This window comes from Cajanus cajan, chromosome 4 (genome assembly GCF_000230855.2).
Source record: "Cajanus cajan strain Asha chromosome 4, NIPB_CcT2T_4, whole genome shotgun sequence".
In the NCBI taxonomy this organism is placed as follows: Eukaryota; Viridiplantae; Streptophyta; class Magnoliopsida; order Fabales; family Fabaceae; genus Cajanus; species Cajanus cajan.
The window spans coordinates 48870638-48888313 of record NC_138520.1 but is presented as its reverse complement, the minus strand read 5'-3'; the positions used below and the strand labels follow the sequence as shown (position 1 = coordinate 48888313).

General features: G+C 36.2%; 3 protein-coding genes across 6 annotated transcripts; all 3 read right to left on the bottom strand.

Annotated features, from left to right (window-relative positions):
- Nucleotides 1–2354: 2354 nt before the first annotated feature.
- LOC145957335 (eukaryotic translation initiation factor 4G-like) lies at nt 2355–2795 on the bottom strand. Its single transcript, XM_083073570.1, has one exon. It carries the CDS (start codon nt 2793–2795, stop codon nt 2355–2357), a length of 441 nt encoding a protein of 146 aa, XP_082929696.1.
- Nucleotides 2546–5140, bottom strand: LOC109806209 (eukaryotic translation initiation factor 4G). Of its 3 annotated transcripts, XM_083072529.1 has the most exons (4): nt 4329–5140; nt 3982–4214; nt 2762–2952; nt 2546–2685 (listed from the first exon to the last, which is right to left on the bottom strand). In XM_083072529.1, the coding sequence occupies exons 1-3, from the start codon at nt 4471–4473 to the stop codon at nt 2947–2949; spliced, it is 384 nt and encodes a 127-aa protein (XP_082928655.1). In that variant the 5' UTR covers nt 4474–5140; the 3' UTR covers nt 2546–2685; nt 2762–2946. The 3 variants fall into 3 exon arrangements, with proteins under 3 accessions (XP_082928655.1, XP_082928654.1, XP_082928653.1); XM_083072528.1 differs by having other exon boundaries at nt 4026–4473; XM_083072527.1 differs by lacking the exon at nt 2546–2685 and having other exon boundaries at nt 2819–2952; nt 3982–4473.
- A 199-nt stretch (nt 5141–5339) lies between these two features.
- Nucleotides 5340–17087, bottom strand: ELP6 (elongator protein 6). 2 transcript variants are annotated; one of them, XM_083072526.1, is made up of 6 exons: nt 16736–17087; nt 16119–16191; nt 14676–14872; nt 14454–14600; nt 6579–6744; nt 5340–5480 (listed from the first exon to the last, which is right to left on the bottom strand). In XM_083072526.1, the coding sequence occupies exons 1-5, from the start codon at nt 16970–16972 to the stop codon at nt 6622–6624; spliced, it is 777 nt and encodes a 258-aa protein (XP_082928652.1). In that variant the 5' UTR covers nt 16973–17087; the 3' UTR covers nt 5340–5480; nt 6579–6621. The 2 variants fall into 2 exon arrangements, with proteins under 2 accessions (XP_082928652.1, XP_020223276.1); XM_020367687.3 differs by lacking the exon at nt 5340–5480 and having other exon boundaries at nt 6290–6744; nt 16736–17086.
- Nucleotides 17088–17676: the final 589 nt, after the last annotated feature.

Genomic DNA, 17676 nt, shown 5'->3' with positions numbered 1-17676 from the left:
TGATTTTTTTCTTTCATTGCATTAAACCACTTTTCAGAATTGTCACTCTCCATGGCTTGTCTAAATGAGACTGGATCTTCATCAATGCTCAATTCACATTCATGCTCAAGTGAATACATAACATAATCGCTTGAAATAGCTGGCCTTTTTATCCTTTCAGACTTCCTTGGTACTATTTCTGGTACCTCTTCTATCACTTGTTCATTTATGACTTGCACACTGTCTTTTTTGTTCATTACCTATATGTTCAACTTGTGGTTTTGAATATGATCATGTTGTCTATGGTTGTTGTTTGACTGTAATACAAACAGAGGAACAACATCCTGAGGAGGGACTATAAGTGAAGAAGATTCACCAAGAGTCTCTACAATATCCATAATTTGTGATTTCTCACTCCCACTAAACAGACCATTCTCAATAAACTTAGCATTACCAGACTCAATTATTCTCGTAATATGGTTAAGACAATAGAATCTGTAACCTTTGGACTTTTTAGGATACAAAATGAGGAAACCACAAATGGTTCTTACATCAAGATTTTTTTCATGTGGATTATACACCTTTACTTCTGTTGAATAACCCCAAACATGGAGATGCCTCAAACTGGGTTTCCTTCTTGTCCACTGTTCATAAGAGATCTTAGGAACTGCCTTACTAGGAACCCTATTAAGTAGATATGCAACGGTCTTTAATACATACACCCACAAAGATAAAGGTACAATACTATAATTTAGAATAGACCTAACCATGTCCATTAAAGTACGATTCCGCCTTTCAGCCACACCATTTTGTTGTGGTGTACCAGGCATAGTATATTGTACACATATGCCTTTATATTTAATAAACTTAGCAAATGGACCAGGACATTATCCACTTTCATTAAATTTTCCATAAAATTCACCATTTCTATCAAGCCTTACAACTTTCACTTTCCTATCTAACTGCATTTTTATCTCATCAATGAACACCTTTAAGACATCCACTAATTGAGACTTTTCATGCAATAGATATAAATAATAATAACGTGACAAGTCATCAATAAAGGTAATAAAATACTTTTCATCACCCCAAGATAGAACATCAAAAGGTCTACAAATATCAATGTGTATCAACCCTAGAAGTTCATTACTTTTTGTAACAGAATTCTTTGGTATTTGTTTAGTTTGCTTTTCTTTAAAACAATCTAAACATATATCCCAATCACTAAAATCCATTAGAGGCAAAATTTCATTTTTCATTAACTTTGTTATCCTTTCTTTGAAAATATGACCTAATCTTTGATGCCACAAGTAAGCAGAACTATCATAATGTATATTACGCTTGCTACTAACAACACATTCAACATTAAAACAAGGATTCTTTAAACTTTACATCAAGATTGAAATAATACAAATAATCTATTAAAATACCATATCCATAATAGTACATATCCTTAAACATAAAAAAATACATTGTTTTCAATCCTGAAACTAAAACCTAATTGATCCAACTTTGCAACAAAGACTAAATTCCTATCACATCTAGGTACAGAGACATCCTTCCAAATCTATATGACACCTCATGTAAAAGATTAATCTATATGTCCCAATGCCTTTTATTTTTGCCTTCATTTTGTTTCCCATATAGAAAAAAATTTCAGTTCCTCTTATAGTTTGGATAGAAAGGAATCTTTGCATTATATGTGACACATGAGTAGTTGCTCCAGAATCAAGCCACCAGGTATTATTAGGAACCTCAACAAGATTTGATTCAAAATTTACACATATAAAATATACCTTTCTTTTCAAACCATTTCTTTATTTTCGAGCAATCCTTCTTAAAGTGATCATTTTGTTTACAAAAATAACACTTCTTTTCCTTGCAAACTCCTGCATCTTTAACCTTCAATTGGAATTTGCCCTTGTTCTTTTTACCCGACTTGCTTTTGCTAGTACCAGCTCCATCATGAGTTATGAGATGAATTAAATTGTCATTCATTTTCTTTAACCTCCATTCCTCTTAAATTAACATGGCCTTAATTTCTTGAAAATTCCATTTTTTCTTAAGAGTACTATAATTCACTTGAAATTGGCCAAATTCAACAAGAGAGTTCAAAATGAATTGTACTAGAAAAGACTCACTCACTTCCATTCCCATGGAATTTAATTTTGAAAAAGTAAACCCTCATGAAAGATATCATATAACTCATCTAAAATTTTCAGACGCTGAACTGAACCTTTTATAATTGCAGTGAAGATAACATTTAGACAGAAATACACATATAGAATTTTCCCCAGCCATGGAGAAAACCATTTCTGCAAATTTAAGTATCCTAATAGCACTACACACACAAATAAATATTTTCCTCTATCCCCCTAAATAAATTTCTCTAATTTCCTTGATGTAAGAGGTTTCAGTGGCTGGAAGGCCTCCAACCACAAGTTGGAGCTTGCACAGATCTCACTCAAAACAGCATCACCCTTATACATTTTTATTACCTCCAAGGTGCTTCCAAGAACATCAGCTGCTAGTCCAACTTCAAAGAGGCTGCCCGGTTCCTCTCCACCCTCATGTATTAACCGCCCAATCTCTTTCAAAGAGACTACATGCTCTGTTATAGCTTTGGCAATAACACAGCCAAGAAACTCTGGTGCTTTGGGGGCACCATTAACCACATCTTCCAAAGTAATCAGAACAGATTCCAACCTATCCAGGAATAATAAAAAGGAATGAGTAACAATCTCTTTCTTTACTCTCGGAATGACAGATGGAATAATCTCACCCTTTATTAAGCTGGGCTTGACCCAAGGGTCCATCCTCAGATTTCACAAGGTAAATAAGCAGCTGGGACAAAAGAACTCTCTGTGTCCTTTCTCTCAAATGAGTCCATCACTCAGAGAAACCATGGAAAGATGAAAGCTTGGAGAGTTCGGATCTTTGATGCATATAACAACTTCGTTCAAATCTCTAGCACTGGATTCAATAACTTACAGTTAGATGAATGTCATAAGACAAAATAACTGCAAAATAAATCATCACTGCAACACTACAAAATTAGAGATCAACATTCATTGTGACCGTACTTAAAATTAAACATTGGCTATATGTTTCGATTCATGTTACATGATCCAGAATCACATTAAAATATCAGCAAACATGGCTTTAATTAAGCAAATGTCCACATGTTTGATTTGAAGTTAAATAACTGACCATGGCTCCAGAATTGAGTTGAACCAAGTTCATGTAGTTTGTGTTGGATAAAAAATTTTATACTGAATTTAATAGTAACTTGCTTTTAGACATTCAAATATAAATCACATGACATCAAAATCAATTTTGCAAACACTTGCCAAACATACATTGAATCTATATCATGAAACTCTCGACAATCAACATTTACTGGATGTTGTAGCAAAATAATAATTAAAATGATTGTAGCAGTAGCAAAAAATACAGTTTGAATCCTAAAAAGGAATAGAAATAAAAGCAGGGGAAAAATAAGCAAACCCCATGGTTTGGCCATCACTTTGAACCATGTGGATAACAGTAATGAAGAGATGTTAAGGTCTTCAACATGCCATTTTTTCTAAAATCATAGGTTGGAAAAAGAAAAGAGGCCAAACAGAGAGAAATAATCACAACATTTTCCTAAAACAATAGACAAAAGCCCGTTGAACACACAGCAAGTTTGAAACCATAAGAAAAGGTTATTACATACAACCATAAAACTCAGGGTTCATAACCATATAATGAAAATCATCATCACCAACACAAAATCCTATATTTAGAAACATACGGAGTTAAACATTTTCAGATGCTGAGTGAAACAGTGATAGAAACTTCAAAAGCAGCACACATAGGCTTAGCAAAAGTTCAAAAAAAAAAAAAACACTAATGTATATAGCACAGGCAACTTCAGGAAGTTGACCTTTAAGAAGAAAAGAAGCGGCTAAATCAACTAAGGCAAATCTAAATAACAACAAAATGGTAGACACAGCATACATTAAGCACACAAGTTTTCCTCTTATCCTGGGAGACTGTTGTACCTTGCATTCTGGCAGGTGGTGAAGTTACAACTGGTTTATCAAGAACCCTATTTGAATTTCTGAAGTCCCTGCTGCCATAATTTATTTTCCGATCTTGAACACTAGATTGATCGTAAGCAGTTGAACTGGAAAATCTATCTGGTGTATATCTCCATGCAGGGTCCTCCCTAGAGCTGTATGAAATGCTCTCTGGCAAATTATTATAACCATTAAGACCAGTCAAACTTGAAACTGCAGGTGGACCTCTACTGGACATGCCTCTAGAAGGACCACCCATAAATACCAAGGTGATTGACTCGTCACCTGAAGGTCTTTGAGGCAAGGGAACTGACAATGTCCTGGCCTCATAAGTTTGCCTTTCATCCATGTGAACATCATGAGAACCAGACCCTTGAACTTGAGTAGGCAATCCATGCAGTCCACCCATCTGAGAACTAGGAGATAACATGAATCATCCGCTCTTGAGAAGCATCTCTGTGCACCTCCTCAATCTTCTTTAGGCCTTCAACTTTTCTTCTTTGTTGCCAATTATTCTTCCTCAAATCAATGACATCCTTCAACATCAACCTCACCCTAGAAGATAAGTTTGTGCTGACTGATAATGATCTCATCATTTCAAAATATGCATCCATATGTTCCTTTGCTTTGGGATGGTCAATCATCTCCCCAACAGTAATCATCAGCTTGCACAAAGCTTCAATATATTCTTCATCCAGATCTTGATACTAACCTGGTAATTTCTTGATGCATTCATGCATAATCCTCTCTGCCAACATTTTCTTCGTATATAGTTCTCCAATCAATCTAATAATACCCATCATATGTCTTCTTCCAGTAGAAGAATGTGAATCACATCACATTCAATTACATGAGAATTAACATTAGCACTCATCAAAACCTCAGCTATGTCTGCCGTGATTTCAAACCCTTCAGGAAGATCAGTACATTGCTCTGCAAATTTCAAAAAGAAATCTCAAGAATACTTTTTTGGCAGTAACTGCACTTCCATCAGTATCCTGTTAGGTTTTAGTTTTGGACTTTGGAGTAGACATGTCAGCAGCATCCTCCCAATCAACAAGTTCAGCTTTACTCTGCTTATTTTTCTCACCTGCTCCAGCATCTGGCTCAGCCGCATCAGTGGCATCTGCTCTAAATTTCCAGAAGTAGAAGCACTTTCTTTTCCATCAAGTTCTGTTTTCTCTAAACTTACAGCAGTTTCTTTCTTTTCCTCAGGTCCCTTGTATGCATTATAAAGATTAGATGTTGACCCAGCAGCATCAACCTTCTGAAGAATCTCTTTTCGTTTCTTTTTCCCCTTTGATGAAGTTTTCACCTTACTGGACTCTGAAACTGGTTTGTTCTTGATACCTGATGCTGGAAGAGACACTGAACCACTTCCAGCATTCTCTGAACTATCCTTGCACGTTGTTACTAGGAGATCAACAGACTGCTGATCTGATGTGCCAGAATTTGTAGAAACAACTTCATCACTAACTACAGTATCATTTCTATTTAAAGAAACATTTTTAGAATCCAATGTGATAGAAATAGACATGCCTGAATTATCAGCCTAAATCCAATGTAACAGAATTGTTTGCAAGGCATGGTATAAATATGAATTTTCACCTTAAGGTTTATAATGTTGCTCCTACTTTTATTTCCTTTACTTTTGTTAAGTTAGAAGTTTCTATTACCTTCATGTTCAGCTTTTATAAAGCTGTTTTGACTTTATCTAGCTGCAGTGATAGGTGTCAGTCTTTTCATTCTTCTGACTTAACTTTTGTATTGTATACTGATCTCTCATATTTGATATGTAACAGTAATACACATCAGTGGGAATTGTCTCACTGTTCTCTACCATATACTAGACATTAAACTACTTTACTGGTTGAGGCCTCTTTTACTACTCTTCCGAGAGATTTCCAAGAGGATTTTAACTTTTAATCATCTTGCTTCTTTAGGAGCCTAGCCCCATTATGTCACAAAAAAAAATTTGGTGATTCACTCTACAAAAGACATTCTTTCAGGGTGTGTTTGAAAGTCAGGTGCATGTTTCTAGTTTTGAATTGTTGTAATTGAAACATTTCAATGTTTAAAAAAAAATTCACAAACTGGTCCAAGTCACTCAAATTGTCAATTCACTAGCTCTTCTGAAAAACCAGCCAAGTAATACCAACTAAAAGTCAATCAATGGTACACCCAATTGAACAAGGGGGCTTGGACTAGAACAAGTTACAGCACAGGTTCCCGGTCAGACCAATCTATTCGACGACCAATTTTTAAACACGGCCATTAACTCACTTAACTATGTCAATGACCAATTCGAGTATAATAATATTGGAGATTGTCATCTTACAATATCGAGTGAAAATTCATTCAAAGACATTTTAAAATAAATAAGGTCCCCACTAAAAATTAAGAATCACTTCCTACCAAATAAATGAATAGTAAACAAAAAAAATGAAGTATTCTTGACTCTTTTAAGATTGCACAGTCAAGAATCACTTTCTACCAAATAAATGAAAAGTACAAATAAAAAGATTAAGTATTTACTCTTCCAAGATTACAGTTGTACAACAAGCATTATTGATCAGCATTAGATTTTTGTGCCAGGATAAAAGCACTCAATGCCATTTTCCTTGATCTTGAAGTGAAAATTGTGAGTCTTAATGGCCGAAATTCCATGTTGATGTTGTGTTTCCTTATCTAACACCATCAACTGCAAAAGATGAACAATAAAACATAATTAACCAAGGTTGATATGATATGATTTAATCCAAAGTTACAGACAAAAGTTGCTATATTAAATCATCTTGAACAGAAATGAGAAATCCAAAGAATTAACACAAACAGTAGCATGAGCTATTTAGCAGTTGCAGTGTTACCACTACATTACTACAACATATTTCAACAATGGGAAGAAAAACAATAAATGATTTCTTTTCTCCTTTTATTATTCTTTAATTGGTAGTCTCAAATTTAGAAGGAATATGTTAGGCCTCTTATAAGTAAATATTATAAGAGAGCCAAGACTTAGGTTTTATAATAGGACTGAATTGTTTTAGCAGTTATTAATTATTTTAGCAGTTATTATTATTTTAATTAGGCACTGGGTGCTATTAGTGGGGGCAAGCGTAACTGCCTCCAGGCAGTTATTAGCAGAATAAAAATAGCAGAAGAAGCAGGACAAAGGTTAGGCAGTTTTTGAGTGGTTTCAGGAAGGGAGAGACCAAGCTTTCGAACATCTTGTGAGGAAACCTTTGCACTCAAATCAGTTTACTAAATTTCCTATGTAATTTGTAATTCCGTATCAGTTAAGTTGAATAAAATTCAGTCCTTATTCTCATACCAGTTGGTGTCTATCAGAATAATATTCACTTTTTCTTTTCTTATTTTATAATTATGAGGACATTGGACCTATATATACATGAGCCTGCTGGCAATTTTAGGAAATATGGACAGCTAATTCTAGGGAGACAAACCCATGTGATTATGAGATTGTTTCTAAATACATAAACCTAGTATTAATAGCAAGATACAGCTGTAATAAAGAATAAGATTACAGCAAAAATAAAATATAAAACTTCCTAAAATACACAATGAGCAGCACCATTTTGACACTGCCCCTCAAGCTAGAAAGTAAGTATTATTCATTCTCAGCTTGGATATAATTCTTTCAAAGTTAAGGAAGTTCAGCCCCTTGGTGAGTATATCTGCAAGTTGACTCTGAGTGGACACATGGGGTGCAAATCATGCCACTGTCTAGCTTTTCCTTGATAAAATGTCTGTCCACTTGATATGTTTAGTTCTATCATGCTGCACCGGGTTGTGGGCTATACTAATTGCACGTTTATTGTCACAATATAACCTCATAGGTTCGTCCCACCTTATCTTCAGGTCTTCCAACATAATCTTTGGCCATAGAAGTTCACATATTCCTTGGGCCATTGCACGAAATTCTACTTTAGCACTCAATCTAGCTACTACACTCTGTTTTTTGCTCTTCCAAGTCCCTAGGTTTCCACCAAGGAAGGTGCAATATCCAGTAGTTGATCTCCTATCCACAACTGACCCTGCATAATATGCATCCATATATGCTTCAAGACTCACTCTTATTACATTTGAACAAAATCCCTCTTCTTGGAGTCCCTATTAAATACTGGACAATTCTAAAGGAAGCCTGTAAATGTGCTTCCTTTGGTTGGTTCATAAACTAGTTGACTAGACTCATAGCAAAAGTAATGTCTGACCTAGTGTGAAATAAGTAAATAAGTCTGCCCACAAGTCTTTGATACATTTCCTTGTCCACGGCAATATCCTCCTCCGCACTTCCCAACTTTATATTTCAATCAACTTGAGTACTTGTTGGTTTGCAGGCTATCTTACCTATTTCTTTAAGCAAGTCAGTAATATATTTTTGTTCAAATATGAAGACTCCTTTCTTGGAATAGGCCACTTCAATTCCCAAAAAATATTTTAAGTCTCCCTAATGTCTTGATCTCGAATTCCATGGCAAGGCATTGACTCAACACTTGTTGCTCCTTTTTTTTCATCCCTAGTTACTATAATATCATCTACATACACCAATAATATTGTTACTCCCCCTGAAACTGAATGAATGATAAATAAAGTCCGATCCCCTTGGCTCTATTTATAGCTCAGACTTGTTATAACTTTGGTGAATCTTCCAAACCATGCTCTTGGGAATTGTTTCAGCCCATAGAGCTTTTTTTAGCTTGCAAACAGTTCCAGCAACAACTCGTCCATCATAACCAAGGGGCAACTCCATGTATATTTCTTCTTCATGGTCTACGTGTAGGAATGCATTATTCACATCAAACTACTACAGGTCCCAATCATGATTTGCTACTAATGACAATATTACTCTTACCGTGTTCATTTTAACAACCGGAGCAAATGTCTCCAAGTAATCCACTCCATCAGTTTGAGTGAATCCTTTGGTCACTAACCTTGCCTTGTAACGTTCAATAGTCCCATCAGCCCGATCCTTTACGGTATATACCCACTTGCACCCTACTGGTTTTTTTCCAGATGGTAAGGTGACAAGTTCCCAGGTCTTATTATTGTTAAAACGATTCCATTTCCACATCCATGACTTGTTTCCATTTCCTATCAGTTAATGCTTCAGATACATAGGAAGGTGTGGGTGTGGAGTTTAGGTTTGTGAGAAAGGTTTTATGAGTAGGAGAGAATTTTTCAAAGGATAGGAAGTTTGATAGAGGGTAAAGTGGTTGTTGGGTGCATAGTTCCTTTTTTAAGGGCAATGGGAAGGTCCAGGTTTTGGTCCACATGTGCTTCTGAATTTTCAAAAACAAACTTATTAGAATTATTGGAATTTATAGGATTAGAATGTGTTACCTCATGTAATGATGGTGGGTTGGATTCTTGGACATGGACAGATTCTGGAATGGCCTTGTCTCTCCTTGAATATACCATATTTTCCCCAAATTTCCCACCATTGGGTGTAGGTTCAGGTGCTTGTTTTGTTCTCTCTTGGTTTCAGGGACAGCAACGTTATTTGTCCCAATTTCAGGTCCAAATGCTATATTTGAGAGCCTGAGAGGCTTATCTTCCTCTCTTAAATTTTCCCCCTGAGGATAAGGCTGCTTGAAGTAGCTCTCTTGTTCGTTGAAGGTGACATCCCTTGACACATAGAATCTTTTTGTTGGGGGGTGAAAACATTTGTATCCCTTTTGTGTGGTTGAGTACCCTAAGAATATACCTTGGACAGCCCTAGGATCCAGTTTTTCCCTTTCATTACTATGAACATGCACAAAGGATACACACCCAAATATTCTATGTTGGAGTTTATTGGTAGGGTCCAAGTGTGGGTAGAATGAGGATAGGACTTCCATGGGGCTTTTTGATTCTAAGATTTTAGAGGGTAACCTATTGATTAGGTAGGTGGCAATCATAGTAGTCAATCCCGGATAGCGGAGCGGAGCAGTCGACCCTAAAAACGGGATAGCAGGATGATGCAAAGCGGGATAACCGCTATTTTAATATTAATTTATATATTAAATAATTAATAATATATATATAAAAGCTATAAAAAAAAAGCTGCTGAATTAAATTTAATCAGAAATTTAAAAAAAATCTGTTGAATTAAATTTAATCAGAAATTTAAAAAAAAAATCTGCTGAAATAAATTTAATCAGAAATTAAAAAAAATTGCTGAATTAAATTTAATCAGAAATTAAAAAAAAATCTGCTGAATTAAATTTAATTAGAAATTAAAAAAAATTGCTGAATTAAATTTAATCAGAAATTAAAAATAAAATCTGCTAAATTAAATTTATTCAGAAATTAAATAAATTCTGCTTAATTAAATTTAATGAGAAATAAAAAAAAATTCTGTTGAATTATAAAATTGGAACAGAGAAGAGAAAAGAAGACAAACGAGGCACGACAGAGCTGGAGGAGCCTCAGAGTCGGAGTGGAGGCGCGTCGGAGCTGGAGGACTACGTCGAAACTGGAGTGCGTTGCGGAATTGGAGGAGCGTCGGAACCGGAGTGCGTCGACGGTCGTCCTCGAGAGAGAAGAATCAATCGTCTGAGAGAGAGAGAGGAGAGGGAGTGCAAGCCGTGAGAAAAGGAGTGGTTTCGCAAGAGGGAGAGAAAAATTAGGGCAAATAAAGCCCAACTGAAAAGACAAACTTACCCTTAATGAAGGGTATGTCAAAGAAGCGTCGCGATTCTAGCGTTTCTGGCCGCTCCGCTCCGCCACCGACGCAGCCGCTCCAGCCACGACACACATCTGTGACGCGACAACATCAAAATGGCAAGGTCGGGCCCCTCCGCTCCAGAGCGCCGTGATAGCGGCCGCTCCGCCCGCTATTGACTACTATGGTGGCAGTAAGAAGGGCTTCCCCCCAAAATTTCTAAGGAACAGTATTTTGAAAAAGTAGAGCCCTAGTTTGGTCTAATAAGTGCCCATTTTCCTTTCTACAATCCCATTTTGTTGGTGTGTGTTCACACATGAAGATTCATGGATTATCCCTTCCTTTTGGAAAAAAGAGTTGAGCACAAGGTTAAAGTAGTCCTTGGCATCATCAGACCTAATTCTCTTAATACTAACTCCAAATTGATTCTTAATCATTAAGACAAACTGGAGAAGAAAAAAAAAACGAAGCTAACCTCAGATTTTTGTTTCTTAATCAAGTTAGTGGCTCCAAAATCTAGTATCCAATAATGGGTAAAGGGAGTATCTAAAGCATTAAGTTCAAAAGAGAATGGAAACTTACTAGAATATGATAAGGAGCACGTACCTGTGGGCTTCTCCAATTTACTAAGGAAGGATCTTACCCTTTCTATCTCTTCATGATTCAACCGGACAAATTCTTCACCTTGTCCATTAACAATGTGTGCTTGCCCTTGCCCTCCCCTTTTTGGAGGGCCTCCTTTATGCCCCCATTCTTGGCTTGAGGGTTTTCCATGTAATTTCCAACACTCCTCCCTTATATGGCGCAACTTGTTGCAGTAGGTACACCAAACTTCCTCATGTTTTTTCTCCATATTGGGAAACCAGTTTTTCCTCTGGTTAGCAACCACGGTTGTTCCTCCTTCGGCCACCATTGCTAAGCTTTCAACAATTGGGGTCTCCAACATCAATCCTCTCCTACTTTCTTCTCTCTAGATAATGGCTACTACTTCATTAAGCCCTGGGACTTTCAATTTTCCCAGGATTTGAATTTGGACTTGGTCATATTTAGGATTTAGGCCTACCAAAAGATCATAGACTCTATCTTGTTCAATATACTCCTTAAGGATTGTTGAGTCTTCTGAACACTTTGCTTTTATAACTTGATAGTGATCCAATTCCATCCATAGGACTTGAGTTGATTGACATATTCTAGAATTGATTTGTTTCCCTGTTTGGCAACCACAGTTTTCACCTTTACATCATAGATTTGAGCAACATCCTTGGCCTTAGAATAGGCCTGTTCTACTGCCTCCCAAATTTCCTTTGCTGATTTAAGGAACATGCAGGTATCACTAATTTTTAGGACCATTGAATTCCACAGTCATGTCATGATCACGGAGTCTTCTTCATCCTATGAATTGAACTTGGCATCCTTTTCATCAGGGGCATTATCAGTCAAGTGACTGACCTTTCCTTTTCCTTTCAATATGGTCCTAATGAATTGTGACCATTTGAGATAATTCTTTCCATTTAATCAATAAGCAAAATGAACATTCTACAATTCTCCAACAATCTAGGATTTGTACCTAGGATTCACGATCTCATCCATCACAGGCATGTGCGATCCAGGTAGAGTGGATTGGGCAACAATGAAGGTTGCAATAAGGCTCAAGGTCGCGCAGCAATGAAGGCTGCAACTTAGGGTTTACGGGCACGGTCAGAGGCTCCCAAAGATCAGGAGTTTTGATACCATCTCAAATTTAGAAGGAATAATATATTAATATTCACTTTTTCTTTTCTTATTTTATAATTATGAGGTCATTGGACCTATATATACATGAGCCTGCTGGCAATTTTAGGAAATATGCATAGCTAATTCTAGGGAAACAAATCCCCGTGATTATGGGATTGTTTCTAAATACATGAACCTATTATTAATAGCAAGATATAGTTGTAATCATAGTAGTCAATAGCGGCCGGAGCGGCCGCTATCGCGGCACTCCGGAGCGGAGCGGCCTCACCCCGCAATCTGGCTGCTGGAGCGGAGCGGATTTGTGTAGCGGCTGGAGCGGCCGCGTCGGAGGCGGAGCGGAGCGGCCCAAATCGCGGAATCGTGGCGCGATTTCAGACTTACCCTTCATTAAGGGTAAGTCGGTCTTTTCAATGGGGTTTTTTTGCCCTAATCCTCCCTTTCCCTCTCGCGATTTCAGACTCATCCAAACCAAACCCCTCCTTTCGTCTCTCCCTTTCTTCTTCTCTGGCTATCGTGCGTGCAGCGTGCAGCTCCGACGAACTCCGGCTCCGACGCACCTCCATCGTCGACGCGCCGCCAGCTCCAACGCACCTCGGACTCCGACGTGCCTCCAGCTCCGACGCAGCTCCGACGTGGCCGCAAGCTCCGACGCGCGTTTGTCTTCTATTCTCCTTCTATTCTCCTTCGAGGATGCCTTTTATGCAACATGCAACATATTTTTTTTTTAATTATTTATTAAATTATTTCAACTGATTTTTTTTTAATTTCTGATTTAATTTAATTGAACAAATTTTATTTTTAAATTCTGATTAAATTTAATTCAAAAAATTTTATTTTTAAATTCTGATTAAATTTAATTCAGCAAATTTAATTTTTAATTTCTAATTAAATTTAATTCAGAAAATTTATTTTTAATTTCTGATTAAATTTAATTCAGAAAATTTTATTTTTAATTTCTGATTAAATTTAATTCAGCAAATTTTATTTTTAATTTCTGATTAAATTTAATTCAGAAAATTTTATTTTTAATTTCTGATTAAATTTAATTCAGCAAATTTTATTTTTAATTTCTGATTAAATTTAATTCAGAAAATTTTATTTTTAATTTCAGAAAATTCTATTTCTATTTCAGCAGCATGAATTTAGAGTTATTTTTTTGTTTTTTTAGCTTTTATATATATATTATTAATTATTTAATATATATAAATTAATATTTAAATAGCGGTTATCCCGCTCCGCGTCATCCCGCTATCCCAGTTTTAGGGTCGGCCGCTCTGCGCCGCTATCCGGGATTGACTACTATGGTTGTAATAAAGAATAAGATTACAGCAAGGATAAAATATAAAACTTCCTAAAATACACAATGAGCAACACGGTTTTGACAGGTAGGGTAGCATTCAGAATGCCTTAAACAAGCCCTAACTGACATTGATGATGATATTTAGAGGGATCAAAATAGGAAGCTGAAAAATTGAATTGTGGATCAGACATGCTATGGAAGAAAATATCATTGTTTAAAGATCTGCAAATCAACTATGTAAACAAGCACTCTCCTGTATTTTGAGGAGACTGTGGTCCCATGAAACAAATAGAATAAATTTAAGCTAGCATAAAAATGAAGACAGTTTTCTTAGGTCATTGGGATGTAATACAGAAGGAATGACAGAAATTTGAGAAACAACCTTTGTTTGGAAAGCCAAAGGTAAGTGTCTTATTGTCTTTAATAAACTTTCACTTTTTCTTAGCTTTCCTATAATATTTTTCCTATTCTATTTTCCATTGTAACAGAAACAGCAGGGTATATTTAAACAAAATGAAAAAATGCAATTGACAATTTTTTCATAAGCTTAGACCTAGATGGAAAGATAGCAACTCCTTCGTGGTGTTGGTGTCAATCTCTACCAAATGGAAGTCATAAAGAATATCCTCAGTAAGATAACATTTTAAAAATGAGGAATCATATAAACAGTTTCATATGAATTTTATTGTACTGACGAATGGTACAACTATACCTGTCCATGCACATCTTTTGCCAAACCAGTGGACAATGGTTCAGCCTTGACCAAAATGTCAGCAACGTACTCCATCTCTAAGATAACAGCAGCCTTGTCTCCATTCAAATAAATGTCCTTATGGTCAAGTGCAATAAATGCACAACCCTGTGATACAAACACAGAAATAAAACTCCAAACGTTGGAATAGATATAAACACATTTAAGGTAGTATTATCTTACATATTCTGAAGTTAACGTGTGGCAATAATGCAGCAAGTTCAAAACATCATTTGAAGAGCCGTTAGCAGCAATTTCAAGAAAAGATATATCATCTATTATGATAGAGATGAATTTCTTGTCTTGATGTAACGCAGCAATCACTCTTTCAATTTTCTCAAATATAGAAGCAAGCCCATCATGATTGGGTTTCCCTTCATCTAGTCATCAATAAATTTGATGTTACTCAGCCAAGTATATAATCCATCAGACTATAAATTTCTCATTTTCATTATTGCCCGTAAAGCTATGTTAGAAGTGATAGAAATGTAATGGAATAGAACAGAATGACAAGATTCCAAATTGGGGGATAAGGGATGGTCCTAGATCAAGTGTTTGATGTGAAAAGGACCTTCCAAATTAAGAGCATTATGCACAACTCATAAACACCAAAGAACAGTTTGGATGTAGATTGCCACAGGAACTTCCCTCCTCAACCCTACCAAATCTCCCAGTGCTTCTATCAAGCAAGTTTGGCTCTTATTCATAGGCAGGAAACTGTATTCTCCTTCCTGCCTCCTTTTGGGTCATAATTTCAGTTTTCCTTGGATTGGGTAATTCATAGTCGATATATTTGCTCTTGCCTTTGTTTAGATAGTTGCTTTTTATTTGGCTGCTGTATGGCTCTAATATAATTTCTCTCAAACACGTTTCAACAACATTAATAACAAATTATGACAAAGACCTTAAGGATAAGATTCAAGAGTATGGGCTGTGAAGCACTATAAGACCCGGCAATACTAGGACTTAGCTTAAGGCCCAAGGCAGAAAACTGAAATTGAAAAAGTACTATTGATTCTCTGCAATGTCGATATAAGCTACTTTAATTGGACATGTATTATAATAACTATAACACTATTCTTTGGACCAAAGACATCTTTGCAATAGGTTTTATTTTATCTATTCTTCCAAAAAGGCTGACATTTCTCAAGCTAACAAACCCTAAATAAATTAATAAGACAAATACTTCTGATCCTATAAAAAAGAGAATCATATATACAATATTGTTTTTGCACACATATTTGAAGAACTTTTGTATACACACTTTAGAGGGTTTAGACTTGGAAGCAAACATTTTGCAGTTCTTTGCTGTATCAGGTTGCAAAACGGCTGGACAAAGGTTTAAAAAGAGACACAAATCCTCCCTTTGACTCCTTAGCATCAGTCTAAGTGTAATGCAAGGTTTCTCGGAAGAGAAAGCCCACCTAGAACCAATGGCTTTTGGACTATCCTTTAAAATACACTTAACTTGTAGTTCCTGCTCTAAACTTTAAAAATAGTACACTGGTAATAATCGAACACACACTATCGCAATGAATCCATTCTTACATCATTTTTTTCAAACAAACTGAGAAAAATGTATCAAGGAAAGAAAAAGAACCAAATACCAATTCCTGATTTTCTCACCTGGACACTGCAACATAAGCATGTCAAGGAAAAGGAATCTGCCATTATCTCTTTGAGCAGCTAAGTTACAACCCTATCACATGCACCCATGAAGATTGTCAAATACCACCCACCCACCAAGAAAACAAAAACATCGTAATAAAATAAATTTCTACATAATCCAAAACTAGTTTATATGCATAAATTAAAAAAATAAGTTTTTGAAGAAGCTATATGAAAAAACTTCTACAAATTAACTCATCCGTAACCTAATTTTAGTTTATAAAAGAAAAAAAAAACATTTTTCATTTTTCCTTATTAACTTCAGAAGAGCTTCCAAAAGAATTTATCCAATCAAACCCTCATAAAAGTCCTTTCATTTAGCTTATTGAAAAGCCGATTCTAACTTACGCAGCTAATTTTAACTTAAGAGATAAAACTATCCAATCCACGTGCTTACAATGAAATTCATCCAATCACACTCTAACTCTAGCTTTACGAGCAACAAAAGCAGTTCAACAAGAAACCAATTGCAATACAATCATACAAAACACGCATGACCAGCACCACCAAAACATAAAAATCCGAAGCAACAAACACGGTTCCGAATAAAAGCATATAGAGAGAAGGGGAAATACAAGTTTTCGGAGGACGCGATCGTAGTGGGAAAAGGGGTGAGAGAAGGCGATGAAGAGAAGGGCTGAAGAAGGGTGAGAAGAGAAGGAGCGCTTGAGAATGTGATGAAGAACGAAAGCGGCGCTTGTGTCGACACAGTCCTCAACAAGCACGAAGCGACCACACAGAGGCCATGGCTTCGCGTTGTTGTTGTGAAGCCCTAACGCTTCATCCAGAAGGTTCCAATCTTTCGCATCCATCTTCTTCTCCTTGTTGGTTGTTCTGCTTCAGTGCTCTGGCTTTGTCAACATTCGGACCCAAATGGGTGACCCAAAAATGGATCTTCTTGTTCTTAGCATTTTCTTGGGCCCATTTGCTACTTACTTGACTCGGAGAAACGCTGAGACAACAAAACAAAAGAAAAAGTGCAACGAAACGGGAAATTTTTACTTAAATAATATTTTTTAAAAAAAAAATTACAAAAATATCAACTGTGCAGGTTTATTTACCAATGTAGAACTGTTTACTGTTCATGCTCAGAATTCGGTTCCCGGGGAACCGAATTCTGAGCTTCAAAATCTTATTTTTTTGTTTTTTCAACTCAGAATTCGGTTCCCGGGGAACCGAATTCTGAGTTACTTTAAAATTATTTTTTTTTTCGTGTTTCTGGCCCATTTTGGGCAAATTTTGGAAGTGGAACGGCCCGTTCCGAAAGCAGAACGGGCCGTTCTGCTTAAAGACACAGAGGCCTTTTTTACGGCCATGCAACGGCCCGTTTCGGAGGACGTTTTCAGGAAGTAGACCTTGGTTTGGAACGGGCCGTTCTGGTTTTGGAACGGCCCGTTCTGGGCAAACAGTAAAAAAAAGATTAAATTTTTTATTTTTTTTTAAAATAAAAATAATAAAATTAACATAAAAATTATAATAATATCAATTAATCAGGATTCATGAAATAATATTTAAT